Source organism: Caretta caretta, chromosome 2 (genome assembly GCF_965140235.1).
Source record: "Caretta caretta isolate rCarCar2 chromosome 2, rCarCar1.hap1, whole genome shotgun sequence".
Taxonomy (NCBI): domain Eukaryota; kingdom Metazoa; phylum Chordata; order Testudines; family Cheloniidae; genus Caretta; species Caretta caretta.
The window spans coordinates 25,979,836-26,001,018 of NC_134207.1; the positions used below are offsets into that span (position 1 = coordinate 25,979,836).

A 21,183-nucleotide genomic window follows, 5' to 3' on the forward strand; every position below is an offset into this window, starting at 1 on the left:
TCACATGTGGCCAAATCTTGCGGCTGCCTCTGGTTCCTTCATAACATTTCTAAAATCTACCCTTTTATTTCAGTATGGACAGCCAAAACTCTCACCTAGTGCCTGCTCCTCTCCCATCTTGATTACTGTAACCTCATCCTCTCTAAATTTCCTGACACTCATTTCATCCCCTTCAGTCCATCCAGAATGCACTAAGATCGTCTTTTTTTTGTGCATCACTCTGACTGCATCATTTCTTTCTTTGAATTCTACCACTGGCTCCTTCTGTTGCACCACATCAAATTCTAGCTCCTTCTCCTTTGTCTTCAAAGCCCTTCCCAACTCTGTCCCCTTACTAATAGGGCTGCCAATTTTGATTCGATGTATTCCTGGAGGTTTCATCACATGATATAGTCTTTAATTAAAGATTAATTCCTGGAGCCTCCAGGACAATCATGGAGGGTTGGCAACCCTACTCACTAATTGCCTTGCATTGCCTGCTAGACTTCTCTACTTGTTGGCAATTCTCTCTGAAATGTCTTTATGCCTTTTACAAATGGAACCCTGAATTGATCCGCAATGGCTATATACTTTCTTCAAGACCCACCTCTTCCACAGAGCCTACAATTACGTCATGATTTCCAGGTGGGTTTGGAGGTGTGCAGATGAGGGGATATTTAATAAGATCTAGCTCTATAACAGAGAAGCATTTAACTCAAGAATGCTTTTTTTATTTTTTTGGTACCTAGACATTCAAAGCACCTGGTTGAAAATCATGTTGGGATGATGTACAAAAATTGAATGTGACTGTGTTGTATGTTGTTGTTACTCTAAAATCCCTCTTCTTCTGCTCTTCAGGACCTTGCAAATTAGAGAATTAAATGTGATGCTTGGTTTCAATATGAGGGCACAGCATTGTGAAAAATGCAGCCTCTTTTTGCAGTGGACATAAGTTAATGCCAGACACATTTCAACTGAACATTCTGAAAATTCCTAAGAGACGATAAAAAGATTTGCAGTGCGTCTTCGCTGGCAATGGGTTTACTATGCACTGGCTTGCAGCTATATGCACAACATACATCTATGGTCAGATTTCACTTCCAGAGGAAAAAAGGAAAAAATTTGCTTTTGTGATTGTTAATAAACTGCTATTCGAATACTTAACACGGTATATTTAAATCATATAGAAAAAAATATCTATTGAACTGAAAAATGCATCCACTGCAGCATTGAGAACAAATGTTCTAATCCCTAGTGTCCATCTAAGAATATCTTGTAGATTAACAAGCATTTCTTTTAGGACCCCTTACTTCCCAGGTATTTGAATGCAACCAGGTATACACTTTTTTTTTTTTTTTTAAATGACAGCTGTTTTGAACTGTGGAAACAGCATTCTTCTAGGGAAAAGTCAGTCTTTGCCTTTGAATTCTAGTGCAATAAAAGAGTTTAACTATTTAGCCTTTCATCATGAGGACATACATATGTTTCTTTCATTCTTCAAAAATTCCACAAGTGTTTCTATAGATATATCTTAAAATTCAGCATAAAGAAGATGTTTATATTTTAGGTATGAGGCTCCTGACCCTTTCTGAACGGGTTCCTGGTGGAATTTTATATTCCGACACAGGTATCATTACTGCATGACTTTCTTATTTGATGTAGTTGTTTGATGTTTTTGTATATGAAGGGTTCCTATGTACATGTAACCGAGACTGGTCATTTGATATTGCTACTATTTGACTCGTCTGTGAAGTTCTATCCTGCATTCCTTCATTGGTTCTCTCACAGATCTACGTCTAATGATATCTAGGTTCTCTCACTAATCTTTATCTAGTGATGATGACAACTGGGTTCAAAGAGAAGGAAGACCAGTAATAGTTATTCTTTAGTGAAAGTATTAATGAGGAGGAGGACTATATTGGAGATCATATGGGAATCTTGTGGGATTTTGTAGGGTTCTATAAGCCCTTCCTTTGGCTATGTATGATAGTGCTGGGAGAGATGGTGAAGGGTTTGGGCCATGATGCTTTCAATATGCTGGTGACAAATAGCTCTAGGTCTTGAATTGAGGCTTGGTGTGATGTCGTCTTCCCCTATGTTTGGCCAGATTGGGGCCATCACTGAGGATAAGCTCGAAGTTTGGTCCAGGTAAACTGAAGGCAGTGTTGTTCGACTGGAGGAAAGGATTTGGAAAGCTTGGTGAGAATTGTGCTTGTCCCCATTGTGGAACCCATGCATCTGAAGAAGTGGGTTTCTTACCCATGAAAGCTTATGCCCAAATAAATCTGTTTTTAAGGTGCCACCAGACTCCTCGTTTTTGTTGTTGTTGAAGAGTGTCAGTTAGTTGTAGCACACATAGTTAGTTCTGGACCCTCAATTGCTTCTACAGTCTGGGTGGCTGTGGTGGCCAGAAGAGCTGCCTTTTTTTTTTTTTTTTCTTCCTTACATGTGTGGTTGGTGCAATGATTTACAACTCTTTCTCCGATATGCACCTTGGCTACTGTTATCTGGGCCTCTGTGGTCCCTAGAGTAGCTGAATATGACATACTCTACATAGGGCTACCCATAAATACCGTTGAGAAGCTTCAGCTAGTGCAGAAGGCAGTGACACATTCTTTCAGCAGGATTGGAGAGAGAGAGCACAGGATACCAGTTCTGCAGTGCTAGCACTGGCCTCCTCATACAGTTTAAACAGTTGATTTCTAGAACGACTATCTTACCACACGCCGTTGTGGCAGGTTGGTCACCAAAGGTTCTCACGTTAACTATCCTGAGATTTAAATATCTGAGGCCATGCGATCGAGCTTTTCAGTGGAGCATGTGTTACCCCTGCTGTGGTTCTGAAAACCCTGGGTAACTTAACTATTTCACTCCAGGCGGTATCAGGAATAAATCGGTGGGAACGCAAGCAATTCCATCATGATAAAAGATTTATGGAAGTAAGCATGCTCTATCTAAAACTGCAGTGCATTAGATTTAAGCACACACAGACACAAGCAATAGGTTTAGAACATCTTAGATATTTACCTAACATCTGGAACGGTGTTGAGTAAATAACAGCAGGTTCCCAGTGGGCAGTTGCTCACCCACCAGGGAGAAAAGATGTCAGGAAAAAGTCTCTCAAGATGGCTTCAGAGGACTGCTCCAAAGTATACTCTATTAGCTAGTCTTTTATAACTAACTTCTACAAAACATATAGGTCATAATGATCCCTACTAAATCATCATTTTCCCTAACTTTCAATAAACTTCTAATATCAGAGGAGCTCAGACTCAAGGTTTTCCAACTACCAAGATTTTCAGTCTCACTTGTTTACTTTTCTTTCCCTCCTCCCGTTCTGCTTAGCAGAAACTGTAGATAGTTTTGACCTTGCTTTTGAAAGCCTGTTTTTCAAATTAGCCCTTAACTATGTGGTGTTCTATTTTATTAATTCATGGTGGCTGAATGCACATAATATGGTTGTGACTGGCTTGATCACATTCTGGGATACACATATCCACCAAATCCAGGGTTACAGATGAGCAATTCCGGAATTCACTTACCCTGCTAATCCAGTCAAGCCTAAATTTAACCTTCAAGCCAAAGCCCTTCTGGAGACTTTTCTGAGGAAAAGCGCTGTATAGGAGCAATTATTATTTATTTATTTATTTAGACTTTTGCCTGGTGTAGGTTGGTGGGCAAGAGTTTTATGTTGACTCTTTTTTGAGGATATGTTCTGAGATTTTGTTCGTTTGTGATAGCTGTACATTTAGGTGTTTTTTCATGATTATACTCCTTCTACTCTGCTAGTATCTCGAGGATGTTAAATAGCAGCTACTAAATTTAGATATTTTAGATCAACTCTCCGGAGAACTTGCATTCAAGAGTTTCTAAAGCGCTGTGTGAGCAGCTCACACAACCATTAATGTTGATTTTCAGTAATTCTTGGAATACTGGGGAAGTGCCAGAAGACCTGAAAGCAAGCTCATGTTGTGCCAAAAATTAAAAAGGGTAAACAGGGTGACGTAGGTAATTATAGGCCTGTCAGTCTGACATTGATCCTCGGCAAGATAATGGAGCAGCTGATATGGGATTTAATTAAGAGAGAATTAAAAAAGAGTAATATAATTAATGCCAATCAACATGGGTTTATGGAAAATAGATCCTGTCAAACTAATTTGGTATCTCTTTTGATGAGATTACAAGTTTAGTTTATAAAGGTTATAGTGTTTATGTTGTTAGACCACTGTAAAGCATTTGACTGGGTACCAAATAACGTTTTGATTAAAAAAAAAAGTAGAAAGATATAAAGGTAACTTAACACACATTAAATGGATTAAAAACTGACTAATAGATCTCAAAACACAATTTTAAATCAGGAATCATTATTGAATGATGATGTGGTGCAGTGGTTCTCAAACTTTAACAGCCTGAGGACCCCCATTGTGATTTAAAATTTTTCGCAGACCCCCAAGTGCCCCACTCAGCCCCAGGCCCTGCGCCCAATCCACCTCTTCCAGCCTCTTTCTGCCCCCATCCCCGCTCCTCCCCCTCCCTCACAGTGCCTCCTGCATGCTGCTGACCAGCTATTTTGTGATGTGCAGGAGGCCCGAGGAGGGAAGGGGAGGAGTTGATCAGCAGGGTCGGCGGACCCCCTGGAGTACCCTGGGCCCCAGTTTGAGAAACGCTGGTGTAGTGTGTTTCTAGTGGGGTCCCATAGGGATTGGTTCTTAGTCCTAAGCTATTTAATATTTTTATCAATGACTTGGAAGAAAACAAAAAATAATCACTGATAAATTTTGCAGCAGACACACACACACACACACACACACACACACACGCACAAAATTAGAGAAGTGCTAAATAATGAAAGGGACAGATCGCTGATTCAGAGTGATTTGGATTGCTTGGTAAAATGGGTGCAAGCAAATGACATTTATTTTAATATGGCTAATGCCAATGCAGACCTCCAGGAACAATAAATGTATGTGATACCTATAGGCTGGGGACTCTATCCTGGGAAGCAGTGATTCTGGGAAAAAAAAAACGTGGGGGTTGTGGAGGATAATCAGCTGAACATGAGCTCCCCTATAGCCAAAAGGGCAAAGGCACTCTTCAGGTGCATAAACAGGGGAATCTCAAGTAGAAGTAGAATGGTTATTTTACCTCTGGAGTTGTTGGAATACTGCTATTCAGTTCTCACATCCAGAATTCAAGAAGGATATTGCTACATTGGAAAGGGTTCAGAGAAGAGCCACAGAAATGATTAAAGGATTAGAAAACCTACCATACAGTAAAAAGAAAAGGAGGACTTGTGGCACCTTAGAGACTAACAAATTTATTTGAGCAAAAGCTTTCGTGAGCTACAGCTCACTTCATCGGATGCATTCAGTGGAAAATAGAGTGGGGAGATTTATATACATAGAGAACATGAAACAATTGGTGTTACCATACACACTGTAACAAGAGAGTGATCACTTAAGGTGAGCTATTACCAGCAGGGGGGGAGGGGGGGAACCTTTTGTAGTGATAATCAAAGTGGGCCATTTCCAGCAGTTGACAAGAACGTCTGAGGAATGGCGGGGGGGGGGGGGGTGGAATAAACAAGGGGAAATAGTTTTACTTTGTGTAATGACCCATCCACTCCCAGTCTCTATTCAAGCCTAAGTTAATTGTATCCAGTTTGCAAATTAATTCCAATTCAGCAGTCTCTCGTTGGAGTCTGTTTTTGAAGTTTTTTTGTTGAAGAATTGCCACTTTTAGGTCTGTAATCGAGTGACCAAAGAGATTGAAGTGTTCTCCGACTGGTTTTTGAATGTTATAATTCTTGACGTCTGATTTGTGTTTATGCTCAAATAAATTTGTTAGTTTCGAAGGTGCCACAAGTACTCCTTTTCTTTTTGCGAATACAGACTAACACGGCTGCTACTCTGAAACCTACCATACAGTAGTAGATGCAAAGAGCTCAATCTATTTAACTTAACAAAGAGAATGTTAAGGAGTGACTTGATTATAGTCTCAAACAGAGGTTCTCAAACTGTGGTCCATGGACCACCAGTGTTCTGCGAGCTCCATTCAGGTGGTCCGTGGATAATTCCCTCTAAGGTATGTTCCTGGGCAGCCGCACATGAGAGAATGAGGGTCCATCCACCCCTGGGGGCAGGGAGGGGGCGGAGTTGGGGTGGGGACTTCGGGGAAGAGGTTGGAATGGCGGCAGGGAAGGGGTGGGAAGAGGTGGGGCAGGGGTGGGGCCTCATTGAAGGGGTGGAGTGGGGCGGGGCAGGGGAGCAAGGAGGGGGGTGTCAGTGATGCAGCCCTCGGGCCAATGCAGTAGTCCTCATGTGGCCCTCGTGGTCATTTGAGTTTGAGACCCCTGGACTACATGATCACAATGGTCCCTTCTGGCCTTGGAATCTAGAATCTATTTATTCCTGTTGGTGTATTTATAAAGAAATATAACATACCTAAGTTGAGAGATGGACTACAATGTACTTCCTGCTTTAAGTTTTAGAAGATGTATTTAACCTCTTCCCTGGAAAGAGTGAGAGAGCTATGATAGAAGAGATTGAAGACTTATTCACCAGCCAGAGATTTTGCTATATCATAACCTCTGGATTTAGGTTAGTAGATTTTCATGATCTCCTTTATGGACCTAATAGGAGAGGCAAAATGATAACCTGAAATTGCTCACTCTTTTGGGCTGACAGTAATGGAAATTTCAAAACAACTTTTACAAGTTGTATCTGACAACACACATTTGTGAAAGTGCTAGAACAAACTGCATGATAATACCAAGAGACTCCACCCATAGTCACAACAGATAAAAACAGATATGACTTTATATCCGTTTTTACAGGGGAAAAATGTATTCAGCCTACTAGTGTAAAACCAAAAGGAGATGGAAAATATGTAAGTGAAAAGAGGTGCAGCACAAATGAGGATATATTGCAAAGTGGTCTTCATTCTGTAGATTCTGTTCTTTGCAGGTGTGAATGGGTGCAGCTGCATTGGCACTAGCAGAGACTTTTGTCCCATGTTAGTTCAAAATCACTTTGACATTAGCCAGTGTGAAATATTTACTGCTAAGCAGCTGCAAATTTTGTACATGTTCACTCTCCTTGACATAGTGAATGCAGGCCACTGTTACCATGGGTTGTAGAAAATATGAAATCTTTAAGAGAACACTTTAATAATTCTCTAGACTCTCTTTTGCAGGACATTTTAAATCATTGTAGTGCTGAATCTTCCCTTCTTGAACCCAAATTATTCTATATAAAAAAGAAATAGTTTGGCCTGGGAATCATATATCCAGTGTATACTGTGATTGAATTAAATATGTTTCAACCATATTGTTACACTGCAGAGGACATAACCCAGAAGGTTTGGGTTTACCAATGTATAAAATGTGAACTCAGTAATTCATTTTAGCTGTAGAGAGACCAGTTTTGCAGAAATATATCCAGAACATTAACTCTTTTTTACAAGTACGTGACAATTTTAACTGATAGCGATACTTAGTTAAACTCCAGCCCAGTGTAGCATAGATATGCTGTCGGAGAGAAGGGTGGAGGAGAGAAAATCTTGAAAGGGACAGAAATATTGTCAGGGGGGTGAAGCAGCAGATTGTGCTGACAGAGCTAAATAATATACACAAAGCAAGGAATGCATGTTTGTATGAGCTCCGAACTAAATTGAAACAGCCGGTGAGAATCAGTGTTAACAGCTAGCGTGATGTATGATCTGTTATTCATAGATTGGTTTTGTCTTTGTTCACACTAGAAAGCACTGCTGGTTTAATCATACTCATATAGTTAAAGTAAAAAGAAAAGGAGTACTTGCGGCACCTTAGAGACTAACCAATTTATTTGAGCATAAGCTTTCGTGAGCTACAGCTCACTTCATCGGATGCATACTGTGGAAAGTGTAGAATCATAGACTATCAGGGTTGGAAGGGACCTCAGGAGGTCATCTAGTCCAACCCCCTGCTCAAAGCAGGACCAATCCCCAATTAAATCATCCCAGCCAGGGCTTTGTCAAGCCTGACCTTAAAAACTTCTAAGGAAGGAGATTCTACCACCTCCCTAGGTAACGCATTCCAGTGTTTCACCACCCTCCTAGTGAAAAAGTTTTTCCTAATATCCAAACTAAACCTCCCCCACTGCAACTTGAGACCATTACTCCTTGTCCTGTCCTCTTCTACCACTGAGAATAGTCTAGGACCATCCTCTCTGGAACCACCTCTCAGGTAACTGAAAGCAGCTATCAAATCCCCCCTCATTCTTCTCTTCTGCAGACTAAACAATCCCAGTTCCCTCAGCCTCTCCTCATAAGTCATGTGTTCCAGACCCCTAATCATTTTTGTTGCCCTTCGCTGGACTCTCTCCAATTTATCCACATCCTTCTTGTAGTGTGGGGCCCAAAACTGGACACAGTACTCCAGATGAGGCCTCACCAATGTCGAATAGAGGGGGACGATCACGTCCCTCGACTGCTCGCTATGCCCCTACTTATACACAGATCTTTTTATACACACAAAGTATGAAAAAATACCTCCCCCCCACCCCACTCTCCTGCTGGTAATAGCTTATCTAAAGTGATCACTCTCCTTACAATGTGTATGATAATCAAGTTGGGCCATTTCCAGCACAAATCCAGGTTTTCTCTCCCCCCCCCCCCCCACACACACAAACCCACTCTCCTGTTGGTAATAGCTTATCTAAAGTGACCACTCTCCTTACAAAAAGAGTAAAGTAAAAAGAAAAGGAGGACTTGTGGCACCTTAGAGACTAACCAATTTATTTGAGCATAAGCTTTCGTGAGCTACAGCTCACTTCATCGGATGCTCGAAAGCTTATGCTCAAATAAATTGGTTAGTCTCTAAGGTGCCACAAGTACTCCTTTTCTTTTTGCGAATACAGACTAACACGGCTGTTATTCTGAAACTCTCCTTACAATGTGTGTCATACAAACCCACCTCGTGTGGATGCTGTTACGCCAGTACATCTTATTCTGGTTCATAGGTCTGATCATAATCCTGCAATTTTGTTATACATCTTTTTAAGTTCATGTACTAGATACACGAATCATTTTATTTTCTTTGTGTTTCTTTTCATGTTTCTTCCTGCCTTTATGTAGGAATATCTGTACATAATATTCCAAAAATAGTCGGTGAAATTGATCCATATTAACGTGTGGTTCTGCTCTGTAAAACTCATTGTGGGGTTTATTGTGTTTCACTAACTACATATCAAATTTGTTTAATTTACAAGTAAAATTATTATTTTTCCTAGCTTTCAGCTGTGTGAACTCAGCGTGGGACCTGAAATTCAACCTGGATTCTCACCAGTAGTACCAGATATTCTGCAAGCCAAATTCTGTTCTCTGTTAAACCAGTGCATCCCAATTATCCCCAAACTCTGCCCTCATTGGCACAGGAAGTTGTACAGGGGGTCATGAAGATTAAAAAAACCAGCTTGACGTTATGACAGGTTTCAGAGTAGCAGCTGTGTTAGTCTGTATCCGCAAAAAGAAAAGGAGTACTTGTGGCACCTTAGAGACTAACAAATTGCTCAAATAAATTTGTTAGTCTCTAAGGTGCCACAAGTACTCCTAATGTCAAGCTAAAAGAAAAGAAGCCCAGGTTGAGTTTAATGGACTGATGGATTTAACTAATAAGCTATACCACTTTTTACTTATAAATATAACAAACTTGGTATGGACCCAATAAATCTGAAGCCCCATTAAGCCAGTTGAACAATCACTTTTATGAATAAAATATCACTTTGACTCTGATCCATCTATCTGGAGAAAGGGAAATGAATGGTTTGTTGGTTCAGAGTTCACTCCCTGCTTCAGAGGAAGAGGTGTATTTTGTAATGTAGAGCACTAGCTAAGCAAAGAGGCATACTCTATGCGGAGTTGGCCTGGGAGAAAGAGAGCCAGGACCTGTAACATCTTGACATCTTCTTTAATAAGTTGTCTTCTGTCAAGAGTAGGATCATGTGAAAATTAAGAACATTGGCCTGAGTCTGTGAAAATTGCTCATTCAGTGACTTATCATATTGAATACAAAATAATGAAATCTGCACTAAGTAATATTTAGTATCAAAGTGTATACACTAGTCACCATTAAAAAGTTAACATTTGACTATAGCTGTAACTATTGAGGTATCTCTGTGGGTAAGTGCTGACCTTTTATGGTAAGCATTATGGAAAAGTGGCAGAATCTGGTCCTTTATGACTTAATTATTTATACAGGTTAGATTCTGAATAGGTAAGAGAAAGTGGTAGACTTGTGTGATACAAGGAACATGCAGAAAATCTTGCACTAGATATGATCCCTCCATGTAAACTTGAATAATTGATCCTCATATCCCTTGTACTTTTGCCACTAAGGAAGGCTCCCAAATAGAATTATTTTGCTACATTATATGAATTACATTAGAAACAAATGTGATACGTAGGGCTAAATACCATTTCTTTTCCTGTTCTGTCTTTCCAGTCTGGTACTGTGAAACTGACAAAACCAGTAGCTCTGTGGACACAGCAGGATGTCTGCAAGTGGTTGAAGAAACACTGCCCTAATCAGTATCAAATCTACAGTGAGTCATTCAAACAGCATGACATAACGGGTAAAGTATGCAGTATCAGAAATATTTCACTTTTTTTGTTAAATTGCTTTTAACGCTGCACTTAAATAGGTACAAGTATACAGTAAGGGCCTTTGGTAGTTAATTGTAAATTTGCAGCAGAATACACCAACTTGCTTCAACCTTAGTGAGCTGACTGTTCTCCATAACTCAGAAAAATAGATTTGGAAGGGATAATTCAATGGGGAAAAGGGAAGATGGGGATGAGTGTATGTATACTCTAAGAACTGTATCTTGCTAGATTGTCAATCCACACGCTTGTCAACTGGAGCTGATCGAAATCTGAAATTCTAATTCTGCAGGACATTTTGAAAAAAGTTTGCAAATCAGAATGAAGACTATAAATTTCAAAATATTCCATGAGCAAAATTGTGTAACTTCTTTTCAACCTTATTGAAAAGTTATTTCAATGTGGCTGAAATGTTTCTTATATACTCAGCTTATTATATATATTATAATGCAGCAAAGTCAAAACATTTGGACTATTATATTATGTTACGTCATGCTGTGATATAATAGTTGAAATGTTTGAGTTTTATGTTCTAAATCACAGCTTTTCAAAAATTTTATAAACTGGCTTTTGAACTGCTATATGGAGATCATGTTCCATCTTTGGCACCACCTTGTGGCGAGGTTGGGTGACAGGGCAACTCTGCCTTAATTTCCCTCCCTCTTTGATTGGTTGCCCACCTTCTAGCCTGCTTGTCAATTCCTTGGTATGGCCGCAGCCCATTGACCAAGTCACTGATTGATTATCTTTTGACCCTCTTGCATGTTTGGACTCCTAAAGTATTGGACTCTGTGGCCCTAGATGAGGGGTACACACTCCCTGGGCCCTTTGGGTATGCTCAATTGTTCAAGGCCTTAATAAGCCCCTTTGCTGGGTTTGGTAGGGGAATCCAGGCCTGCCCACCTGGGTTTTAACGACCCTGTACAAAATGGCTGGCTCCAAGCTTTCCCAACCTCTTATAGTTTCCCTGGCCTACTTTCTATCATGCCTCTGAGTTACACCCTGTGGTCACCCAGTTTCCTGGGCAGCTTTCCTGTTGCCAAAGGCACCTGCTCTCTGTGGGTCCTCAGCCTCATGACACCCACCCCATTCTTCTGCTCTGCCCTTGTTTTATCTCTGCAACTATTGTGAGTCTCCCAATCAGCCGCAGCTGAGCAGGCAGTCAGTTTCCCCAGGAACCCTTTAGGCTGATACAGCATGGGATCTGTACACCCTGTGACAGGTATTTTAATTGGTAATTGTTGGCTTGGTAATTGGTTTTCTAATTAGTTTGGTAACTGGTACTTGGTTTCCTCAATTGTAATTGTTGTTCAAATGGATAATTGATATTTGGTGTAGTCATTGGTTTGGTAACTGGTATTTTCCTGTTATAATTGGTGAAATATCAAATATTAAACTGAAAAAACCTGAGCAGCCAGGAATTTAGCTGGGGAGCTGCCTGCTTCCTGTGGAACATTTCAATTTGGTTGAATCAGCATTTTCCCACTGAAAACTGTTCCATCAGAAAATTTTCAGCCAGCTCTGTTGTCCACATTTTAGAAGTTTTCAGGGACAATTCTCCAAATAAATAGTTTTCTGAGATGAGCAAGTTCCTAGGCACCAAAACCACCGCAATTTTAAACTGAAACTGGCTGCTTTTATGTCCCCCCCCCCCCAAAGATTGTTTGTTTATTTTTATGATATTTGATCAATTAAAAGTAATAAATGATCATTAAAATGAATGTTAATAAAAATTATTCAATTTGAATGGGGTTAGGGCATGTGGATTGAATGGGTCCCTGGGACCAAGGGCTGGGCTTTGCAGCAAGGGTGGGGACTAAGGGTGGGCAGCCAGGGAGATAGCAGGAGCTTTACTACTCAGCCCCGCTGGCGACCTCTTTGTCTCCTGCTTTGTCCATCCAACCAATTTTAAAGATCAGCAGCTGAGTCAGAGTCCCACAGATTCTCTGAAGTCCATCTGAGAGTGACTGCTCTCTAATGAACCAGAGCAGTTTGACAGAAAGCAGCTGCCTCCTTAGCAGAACTGCAAGTTTTGACAATTTGGGCTTCAATTTTTACCTCTTCTGATCTCCTTGTTACTTAAATGTATTAGGACAAGATGGTTGCAGTCAAGTTGTTAGAGATTGGGAGCTTGCAACTCCACTAGAGGCAGATGCCTCCTGTAACTTCAGTAAATGGAAGTAGCTGGTGTCTCTGAGCAGTTCCCTTCATTGTATTCAATAGACAACTATTTGACTATGAAGAATAAAGGAAATAATGATGTGTTTAATTGTAACATTTCAAAATTTGCTTGTATGAGAGAAGTTATAAAAATGTGTATGTGAAATATGGACTTTGTGGGGACTGTGGTTGATTAGCTAGGGGAACACCTACCTCCCTAGGACAGATAAGATAAGAAAATAAGATAAGACTGAAAATATCATATTGCCCCTATTTAAATCCATGGTATGCCCACATCTTGAGTACTGCATGCAGATGTGGTCGCCCCATCTCAAAAAAGTTGTATTGGAATTGGAAAAGGTTCCACTTTCCTGAACAAAAATGATTAGGGGTATGGAACAGGTTCCATATGAGGAGAGATTAGAAAGACTGGGATTTTTCAGATTGGAAAAGAGAAGACTAAGGGGGGGATATGATAGATGTCTATAAAATCACGACTGGTGTAGAGAAAGTAAATAAGAAAGTGGTATTTACTCCTTCTCATAACACAAGAACTAGGGGTCACCAAATTAATAGGCAATAAGTTTAAAACAAACAAAATTAAGTATTTCTTCACACAAGGCACAGTCAACCTTTGGAACTCTTTTCCAGAGGATGTTTTGAAAGCCAAGACTATAACAGAGTTCAAAAAAGAACTAGATAAATTCATAGAAGATAGGTCCATCAATGGCTATTAGCCAGGATGGGGAGGGATGGTGTTCCTAGCCTCTGCTTGCCAGACGCTGGGAATGAGCGAGGATCACTTGATGATTACCTGCTCTGTTCATTTCCTCTGGGGCACCTGGCATTGGCCACTGTCGGAAGGGAGGATACTGCTCTGACCCAGTATGGCCATTCTTATGTTATGTTCTCCCTGCCCCCAGTATGCTGCCCCCTAACCCCCGAAAAAGAGCGGTGAGTAATGACTGTCGAAGCAAAATTTCACTGAGGGGGCATTTGAGTTTTTTTCTGCAAAAGTCGGTAATTATTTTCTAAAATGTTACAAGGAAAATTCAGTTGTTCTCTGGAGTGTTATAATGCCAGATTGGGGACCTCCAAATGCAAATCCCAACTGAGCCTTCGCTATGGAGTTGCTACCAGTCCCCCATAATATGGGCATGTCCATCAACATATATTTGTGTATAGCTATAGTTTAAAAAAATAAAACACTGTTATAAAGATGTGGTCAGTTACACTTTGACCACTTTACTTTTATGTTCTATTTTCTCTACCTATTGCTGCCTTTTTTTGGGTGCAAGCAGTCCCTGAGGATGTTGAAATGCAAACAAAAAACTATCTTTATTGTCCTTACACATTTACGTGGGAACACATTAATTGCAGATTTTATAAAACCTTGGGCCTGACTCTCCATTGTCCAGCACCTGTGTTGTCATTTACACCAGGGTACAGGGAATGTAAAATGCTGCTGTTCTGATTGGGTAGCCTTTTACGCCCACTTCACATTGATGTAAATCACAACACAAGGTGCAGGGGCAATGGAGGAGCAGGCCATTGTTTTTATAAAATGGCCTGACAGCATACATTTAAATACTGTGGGGAGGGGCTTTTCTTCTTGTTACCCTTCTGTTACAGAGCCTGAACCTACACGACTGAAGACAGTAGGAGTTTTGGCTTGCATTGACTTTAAAGGGAGCAGGACTGGGTCCAGGGTGAATAAAGAACAACTATCTTTGGGAAAACCTATCAGCGTGGTGGCAGCATAACAAGGAATATGCCTAAATAACTGCTTGTTAATGTGTTTTATATTTTTAAAAAACCTTCCATCATCTCTTGTTTTTTTACACAGAGCCCCTGAAGTGTGCTAATGTCTCTCTTCGGAGCAAGAATCTTTAATGCTATGATCATTAAACAAACCTCATTCTGTCAAAGTAATACACAAGAGGCACGTAAGCCCAAGTGAAATAATTTGATAAGGAGGCACTTGAAAGGACACAAGCCTTTTATTTATTTATTTATTTTATTTAAGGTTTTAAAGAAGAAATGAACAGGAGTCAATATAATAATATTTTTAGAGACTAGAACATATGCATATGTGTGAAAATGTAGCTGCTACAAATCACCTCTTAAACTCTGTCTAATTCTATAATATTAAATAGAGGCTGGTGCTGCCTAGATGCTGCCTTCCGCTATCGTAAAATACACATACAAATCTGGTTCTTGAATATGAGCAGATTTAACTTGTCCACTTGACTGCCAAATGTGAGGGGTTTATCATATCCATGTGATCTCAAGATTAAGTAACACATTTCTGGAAGGATGGTCTTCTGGTTAAGGTACTGGACTGGAATTCAGAGAATGCCCAGCTCTGCTTTAGACTTCACTTATGAGCTTGGGCACGACACTTAAGATATGTCTACACTGAAGTTAGACACCTGCAGCTGACTTGTACCAGCTGACTTGGGCTTGTGGGGCTTGGGCTAAGAAGCTGTTTAATTGTGGTGTAGATTTCAGAGTAACAGCCGTGTTAGTCTGAATTCGCAAAAAGAAAAGGAGTACTTGTGGCACCTTAGAGACTAACCAATTTATTTGAGCATGAGCTTTCGTGAGCTACAGCTCACTTCATCGGATGCATACCGTGGAAACTGCAGAAGACATTATATACACACAGAGACCATGAAACAATACCTCCTTGATGATCACTTTAGATAAGCTATTACCAGCAGGACAGTGGGGTGGGAGGAGGTATTGTTTCATGGTCTCTGTGTGTATATAATGTCTTCTGCAGTTTCCACGGTATGCATCCGATGAAGTGAGCTGTAGCTCACGAAAGCTCATGCTCAAATAAATTGGTTAGTCTCTAAGGTGCCACAAGTACTCCTTTTCTTTTTGTGGTGTAGATGTTTGGTAGAGCCTTGTGTGGATACAAATTTATATCCATGGATGCGGATATCCGCGGATATAAATTGGTATCTGTGGAACTGCAGGGCTCTCCTGGGAACCGCAGTGATGAAAGGAGCAGAACGTGGGGCCGCTGCTCCAAGGAGCCAGCACCCCACACTGGCAGCTCCTCCCGCATGGCTGTACACCTCAGCTCTGCTCACTGGGGCGGGCACCAGGCCCATCAGCAGCTGTCCCTCCTCCCTAAATGAGGCCATTTGGGGCCCAGTAGCTCGCTTCCGCCAGACTACTTCAGGGCCCATCAAGACCTTCTGAAGCGGATAGCAGCTAACCTGAGGCTGGAGATTGAGACACTTAAGGAAACCTCCCACAGCCTAATTGACATTCTGGCTGCACAGCTCCCTCCAAAGTGGCCTTACCCATTAATGAGGCTGTAATGGGTCTGGTCAAGGCCCTCTGGCAAACTCCTTCTTCTCTGCCCCACACCTCAAAGAGGGCAGAAAAAAATATGTGCCAGCAAGTGGGTTCAAGTACCTGTACTCGTACCCTTCCCTCCAGGGTCCCTTATTATGTCGGCAGCCAACAAGAGGAACAGGCAGGGCCATGTAAGCGCTACCCCCAAACAAAAAGACGCAAAAACCCCTAGATTCAACGGGTAACTTTTAACTGCGTATCACCAACCAGCAAACTTTGGTGGTGGGTTACGTTTACAATCTGTGGAACTCCTTGGACAAGTTCAAAGACACTCTGCCGCAAGATTTCAGTCAAGAATTTGCTGCCCTCTTGGAGGAGGGTAAGGATATGGCCAGGACACCTCTCCAGGCAGCTCTGGATGCAGCCAATGCAGCAGCGAGGACAATGGCCTCTGCTGTCGCCATGAGGTGTTTTTCTTGCTCCAGTCCTCAGGACTTCCTCACAAGGTCCAACAATCCATCCAGGAACTTCCCATTGAAAGCTTCTCACTGTTTTCAGAGTAGACAGAAACAAAGTTTCATGGCCTGAAGAATTCTAGAGCCCACCCTCAGGACATTGGGCCTCTCGGCTTCATCTGCTTCCAGGAAGCACTTCAAGCCCCTATAACTACCTAATTTCTCGATGCTGCCTCCGATACAGGAGCTCTACAAAAGGAAAGGAAGAGGTTACAAATGGTGCCGGCCACTCCCATCCACCTCAACCTTCCAGCTGTGGCCTCATAGGTAGTCCGGTGGCCCAAGCAGACCTTTGTAGAGGAACCTGAGGATGCTGTACCAATTCCTGCTTCAGATCCTCCCTCTCTTTTATTTTTGGACCGTCCCACATAACATCGGACCGCTGGGTGCTAAGTACAGTGAAAATGGGCTATACCTTTCAGTCTTTATTCACCCCTCCCTCTCACCCATCATCCCTGTGTCTCTTCAGGGACTCTTCTCATGAGCAACTCCTTGCCCATGGGGACTATGAAAGAGGTTCCTGAAGACTTGAGAGGAGAAGGGGATCTACTCCCAATATTTCTTAATCTTGAAAGCCAGTAGGGGCCTCCGGCCCATGCTTGACCTGTGTCAACTCAACAGATATCTCCAGAAACTGAGGTTCCACATGGTCTCCCTGGCCTTCCTCATTCCCTCCCTGGCTCCAGGGGACTGGTATGCTGCCCTTGACTTAAAGGACGCATACTTTCACATTTCTGTCTTCCGTGGGCACAGAAGATTTCTCAGATTTATTGTGACTCAGTGGCACCACCAGTTCACCCCTTGTCCCTTCAGCCTGTCTGCAGCTCAGGTTTTCACAAAGTGTATGGCTGCAAATGGTGGTAGTAATGGCCTTCCTCAGATGGCGAGGAGTCCAGGTCTACCCGTACCTCAATGACTGGCTGGCTGATCAAAGGTCAGTAAGAAACTCATGTGCAGAACAGCATCAGCATGGTCCAAGCCCCCTCCTGGGCGCTGGACTTGTTGATAAACGAGAAAAGTCGATTCTTATTCCAGTTCAGAGAATAGAATGTATTAGGGCAATGCTCGACTTGACCCAGGCCAGAGCCTTCTTTCCAGAATTCAGACCATGTCAGACCTGATACCCGAGATCAAGGTACACCCAATTACAACTGCTCGAGTTTGCCTCAAATTTCTGAGGCACATGGCCGTATGTACTTACATGGTTCAGCATGCAAAGCTGTGTCTCAGGCCTCTCCAGCTGTGGTTAGCACCGGTTTACTCCCCAAACAGACACCACTCGGACTTGGTGCTCACTGTTTCTTCCTTGGTCCTCACATCCCTGGACTGTTGGAAGGACTCCAAGGTCAGTAATGATGGGGTTACCCATTGTCGCCCCACGGCCATCAGTGTCCCTAGTCTTGGATGTATCAGACTTTGCTTGGGGAGCTCACCTTGACTGCCTCAGGACTCTGGGCCTATGGTCCCAAGAAAAACTATCCCTGCACATAAATGTTAGGGAACTCATGGTTGTTGGCTTAGCCTACCAAGTGTTCCTCCCTCAGATCTCAGGCAAGGTGGTGCAACTTCTCATAGACAATACCATGGCCATGTTCCATATCGACAAACAAGGAGGTGCTTGATGATCCTCTGCCCTATTTCAGGAAGCCATCCATCTATGGGACTTCAGCATGAAGCACTCCATCCACCTGGAGGCATCACATCTTCCAGGAGCCTGGAATGTGCTGACAGATCACCTCAGTAGGTCCTTTTCCTCTCACCACGAGTTGTCCCTTCACCCGGAAATCATCAGGTTCATCTTCCAAAGGTGGGGGGTCTCCTCGGGTAGACCTGTTCACCACCGAGCAGCTCAGGAAGTGCCGTCAGTTTTGCTCACTGCACAGGCACCGTTCGGGCTCTCTCTCTATCTCCTTCCTGCTCCCATAGTCAGGGCTCCTGCTTTATGTTTTTCCTTCAGTTCCTCTGGTTCACAAGGTCATCCTGAAAATCAAGTGGGACAAGGCAAGAGTTATTCTTATAGCCCTGGCATTGCCACACCTACGCTGGTTTGGCACACTACTGAATCTCAATAACATCCCCTCTTCTGCTCCGTCCAGACCTGATCTCACAAGGTCATGGCCAGTTGCTCCACCCAAACCTTACCTCCCTTCACCTGACGGCATGAATGTTACGTGGCTGAACCCAGAGGAGCAGGCATCTTCAGAGCAAGTTCGACAGGTCTTGCTAGGTAGTAGGAAACCGTCCACTAGGGCTACCTACCTGGCCAAATGGAAACGCTTCTGGATATGGGCATCTCAGTGAGGTCTCTCTCTGGTTCATTCTTCCCTGCAGGCTATCTTGGACTACTTGTTTTATCTAAAGTAGCAAGGTCTGGCCCTTGTATCTATCAAGGTGCACTTAGCAGCAATCTTGGGCTTCCACCTGCCAGTGAACAGCAGCTCAGTGTTCTCCCATGAGATGATGGTCTGATTACTCAAGTGTCTAGAGAGACTCTACCCTCAGGTCCATGAGCCAGTCCCTCCACAGAACTTAAACCTAGTCCTGTCAAAGCTCATGGGCCCTCTGCTCTAACCGTTAATGTCATGCCCTCTACTTCTCTCTTGGAAGGTCATCTGTCTGGTGGCGATCACCTCAGCCAGAGGTGTCTTTGAAATCAGGGTCTTTACATCAGAACTACTATACATACTATTCTTCAAGGTCAAGGTCCAACTGCACCCCCACCTGGCCTTCCTGCCAAAGGTGGCTTCGCAATTCCCTAACAGGCTATTTTCCTTCCCAATCTTCCCGAAGCCTCAGAAGAACTTGAGGAGTGGCAGTTTCACTCATTGGATGTTAGGTGTGCCCTCGCTTTCTATATTGAAAAGACTAAACCATTTCACAAATCCATGCAACTCTCTTTTTGTAGCAGTAGCAGAAAAGATGAAAGGGCATCCAGCATCAACCCAGAGGATCTCATCCTGGATAACCACGTATATTTGAGCTTGCTATGAGCAGGCAAATGTCCAGCTATTGCCCATCCTAACTGCTCACTCCATGAGAGCTCAGGCCTCTTCAGCAGCATTCCTCATGCAAGTGCCAATCCAAGACATCTGCAGGGCTGCAACTTGGTCATCAGTGCATACCTTCGCATCCCACTATACCATCACCCAACAGGCTCAAGACAATGCCAGGTTCTGAAGAGTAGTGTTGCAGTCAGCATAGAATCATATAATTGTAGGACTGGAAGGGACCTCAAGAGGTCATCTAGTTCAGTCCCCTGTGCTCGTGGCAGGACTAAGTATTATCTAGACCATGCCTGACAGGTGTTTGCCTAACCTACTCTTAAAAATCTCTGATGGAGATTCTACAACCTCCCTAAGCAACTTGTTCCAGTGCTTAACCACCCTGACACTTAAGTTTTTCCTAATGTCCAATTGAAATTGCTCTTGCTGCAATTTAAGCCCATTGCTTCTTTTCCTATCCTCAGAAGTTAAGACCATCAGGTTTTTTCCCTCTTCTTTGTAACAACCTTTTATGTGCTTGAAAACTGTTATGTCCCCTCCCAGTCTTCTCTTCTCCAGACTAAACAAACCCAATTTTTTCAATCTTCCCTCATAGGTCATGTTTTCTAGACCCTTTTGTTGCTCTTCTCTGGACTTTCTCCAATTTGTCCACATCTTTCCTGAAATGTGATGCCCAGAACTGGACAAAATGCTCCAGTTGAGGCCTAATCAGCACAGAGTAGAGCAGAAGAATTACTTCTTGTGTCTTGCTTACAACACTCCTGGTCATACATCCCAAAATGACGTTTGCTTTTTTTGCGAGTGTTACACTGTTGACTCATATTTAGCTTGTGATCCACTATGACCCTAGATCCCTTTCCGCAGTACTCCTTCCTTGGCAGTCATTTCCCATTTTGTATGTGTGCAACTGACTGTTCCTTCCTAAGTGGAGTATTTTGCATTTGTCCTTATTGAATTTTATTCTGTTTACTTCAGATCATTTCTACAGTTTTGTCCAGATCATTTAAATCTGATAAAATTTTAATCCTATCCTCCAAAGCACTTGCAACCCCTCCCATCTTGGTATTGTCTGCACACTTTATAAGTATACTCTCTATGCCCTATCTAAATCATTGATTTAGGGAACAGAACTGGACCCAGAACTGATCTCCCGCGGGACCCCACTTAATATGCCCTTCCAGTTTGCCTGTGAACCACTAACTACTTTCTGAGAACAGTTTTCCAACCAGTTATGCACCCTCCTTATAGTAGCTCCATCTAGGTTGTTTTCCCTTAGTTTGTTTGAGAAGGTTATGTTAGACCATATCAAAAGCTTTACGAAAGTCAAGATATACCACATCCACCGCTTTTTCCCCATCCACAAGACTTGTTATCCTGTCAAAGAAAGCTATTCAGTTGGTTTGACACAATTTGTCCTTTACAAATCCATGCTGACTGTTACTTATCTTGTAGGTATTCACAAATTGATTGCTTAATTATTTGCTCCATTATCTTTCCATGTCCATGAACTCTGAGCCCACCTCCTAAGGTATTGCTTGTGAGTTATCTAACATGGAATGGACATGAGCAAACACATG

The 21,183-nt window shown here is 42.4% G+C and overlaps 1 protein-coding gene across 3 annotated transcripts in view; it reads left to right on the plus strand.

The window, feature by feature from the left end:
• Positions 1–21,183, plus strand: part of SAMD12 (sterile alpha motif domain containing 12) — a 238,925-nt gene that overhangs the window by 56,495 nt on the left and 161,247 nt on the right. For 2 of the 3 annotated variants that reach the window (XM_048841536.2, XM_075124964.1), the window contains exon 3: positions 10,460–10,589. In XM_048841536.2, the coding sequence (XP_048697493.1) occupies positions 10,460–10,589 (130 nt within the window). The remainder of the gene's footprint in view (positions 1–10,459; positions 10,590–21,183) is intronic. The other variant, XM_075124965.1, reaches the window with a different exon arrangement.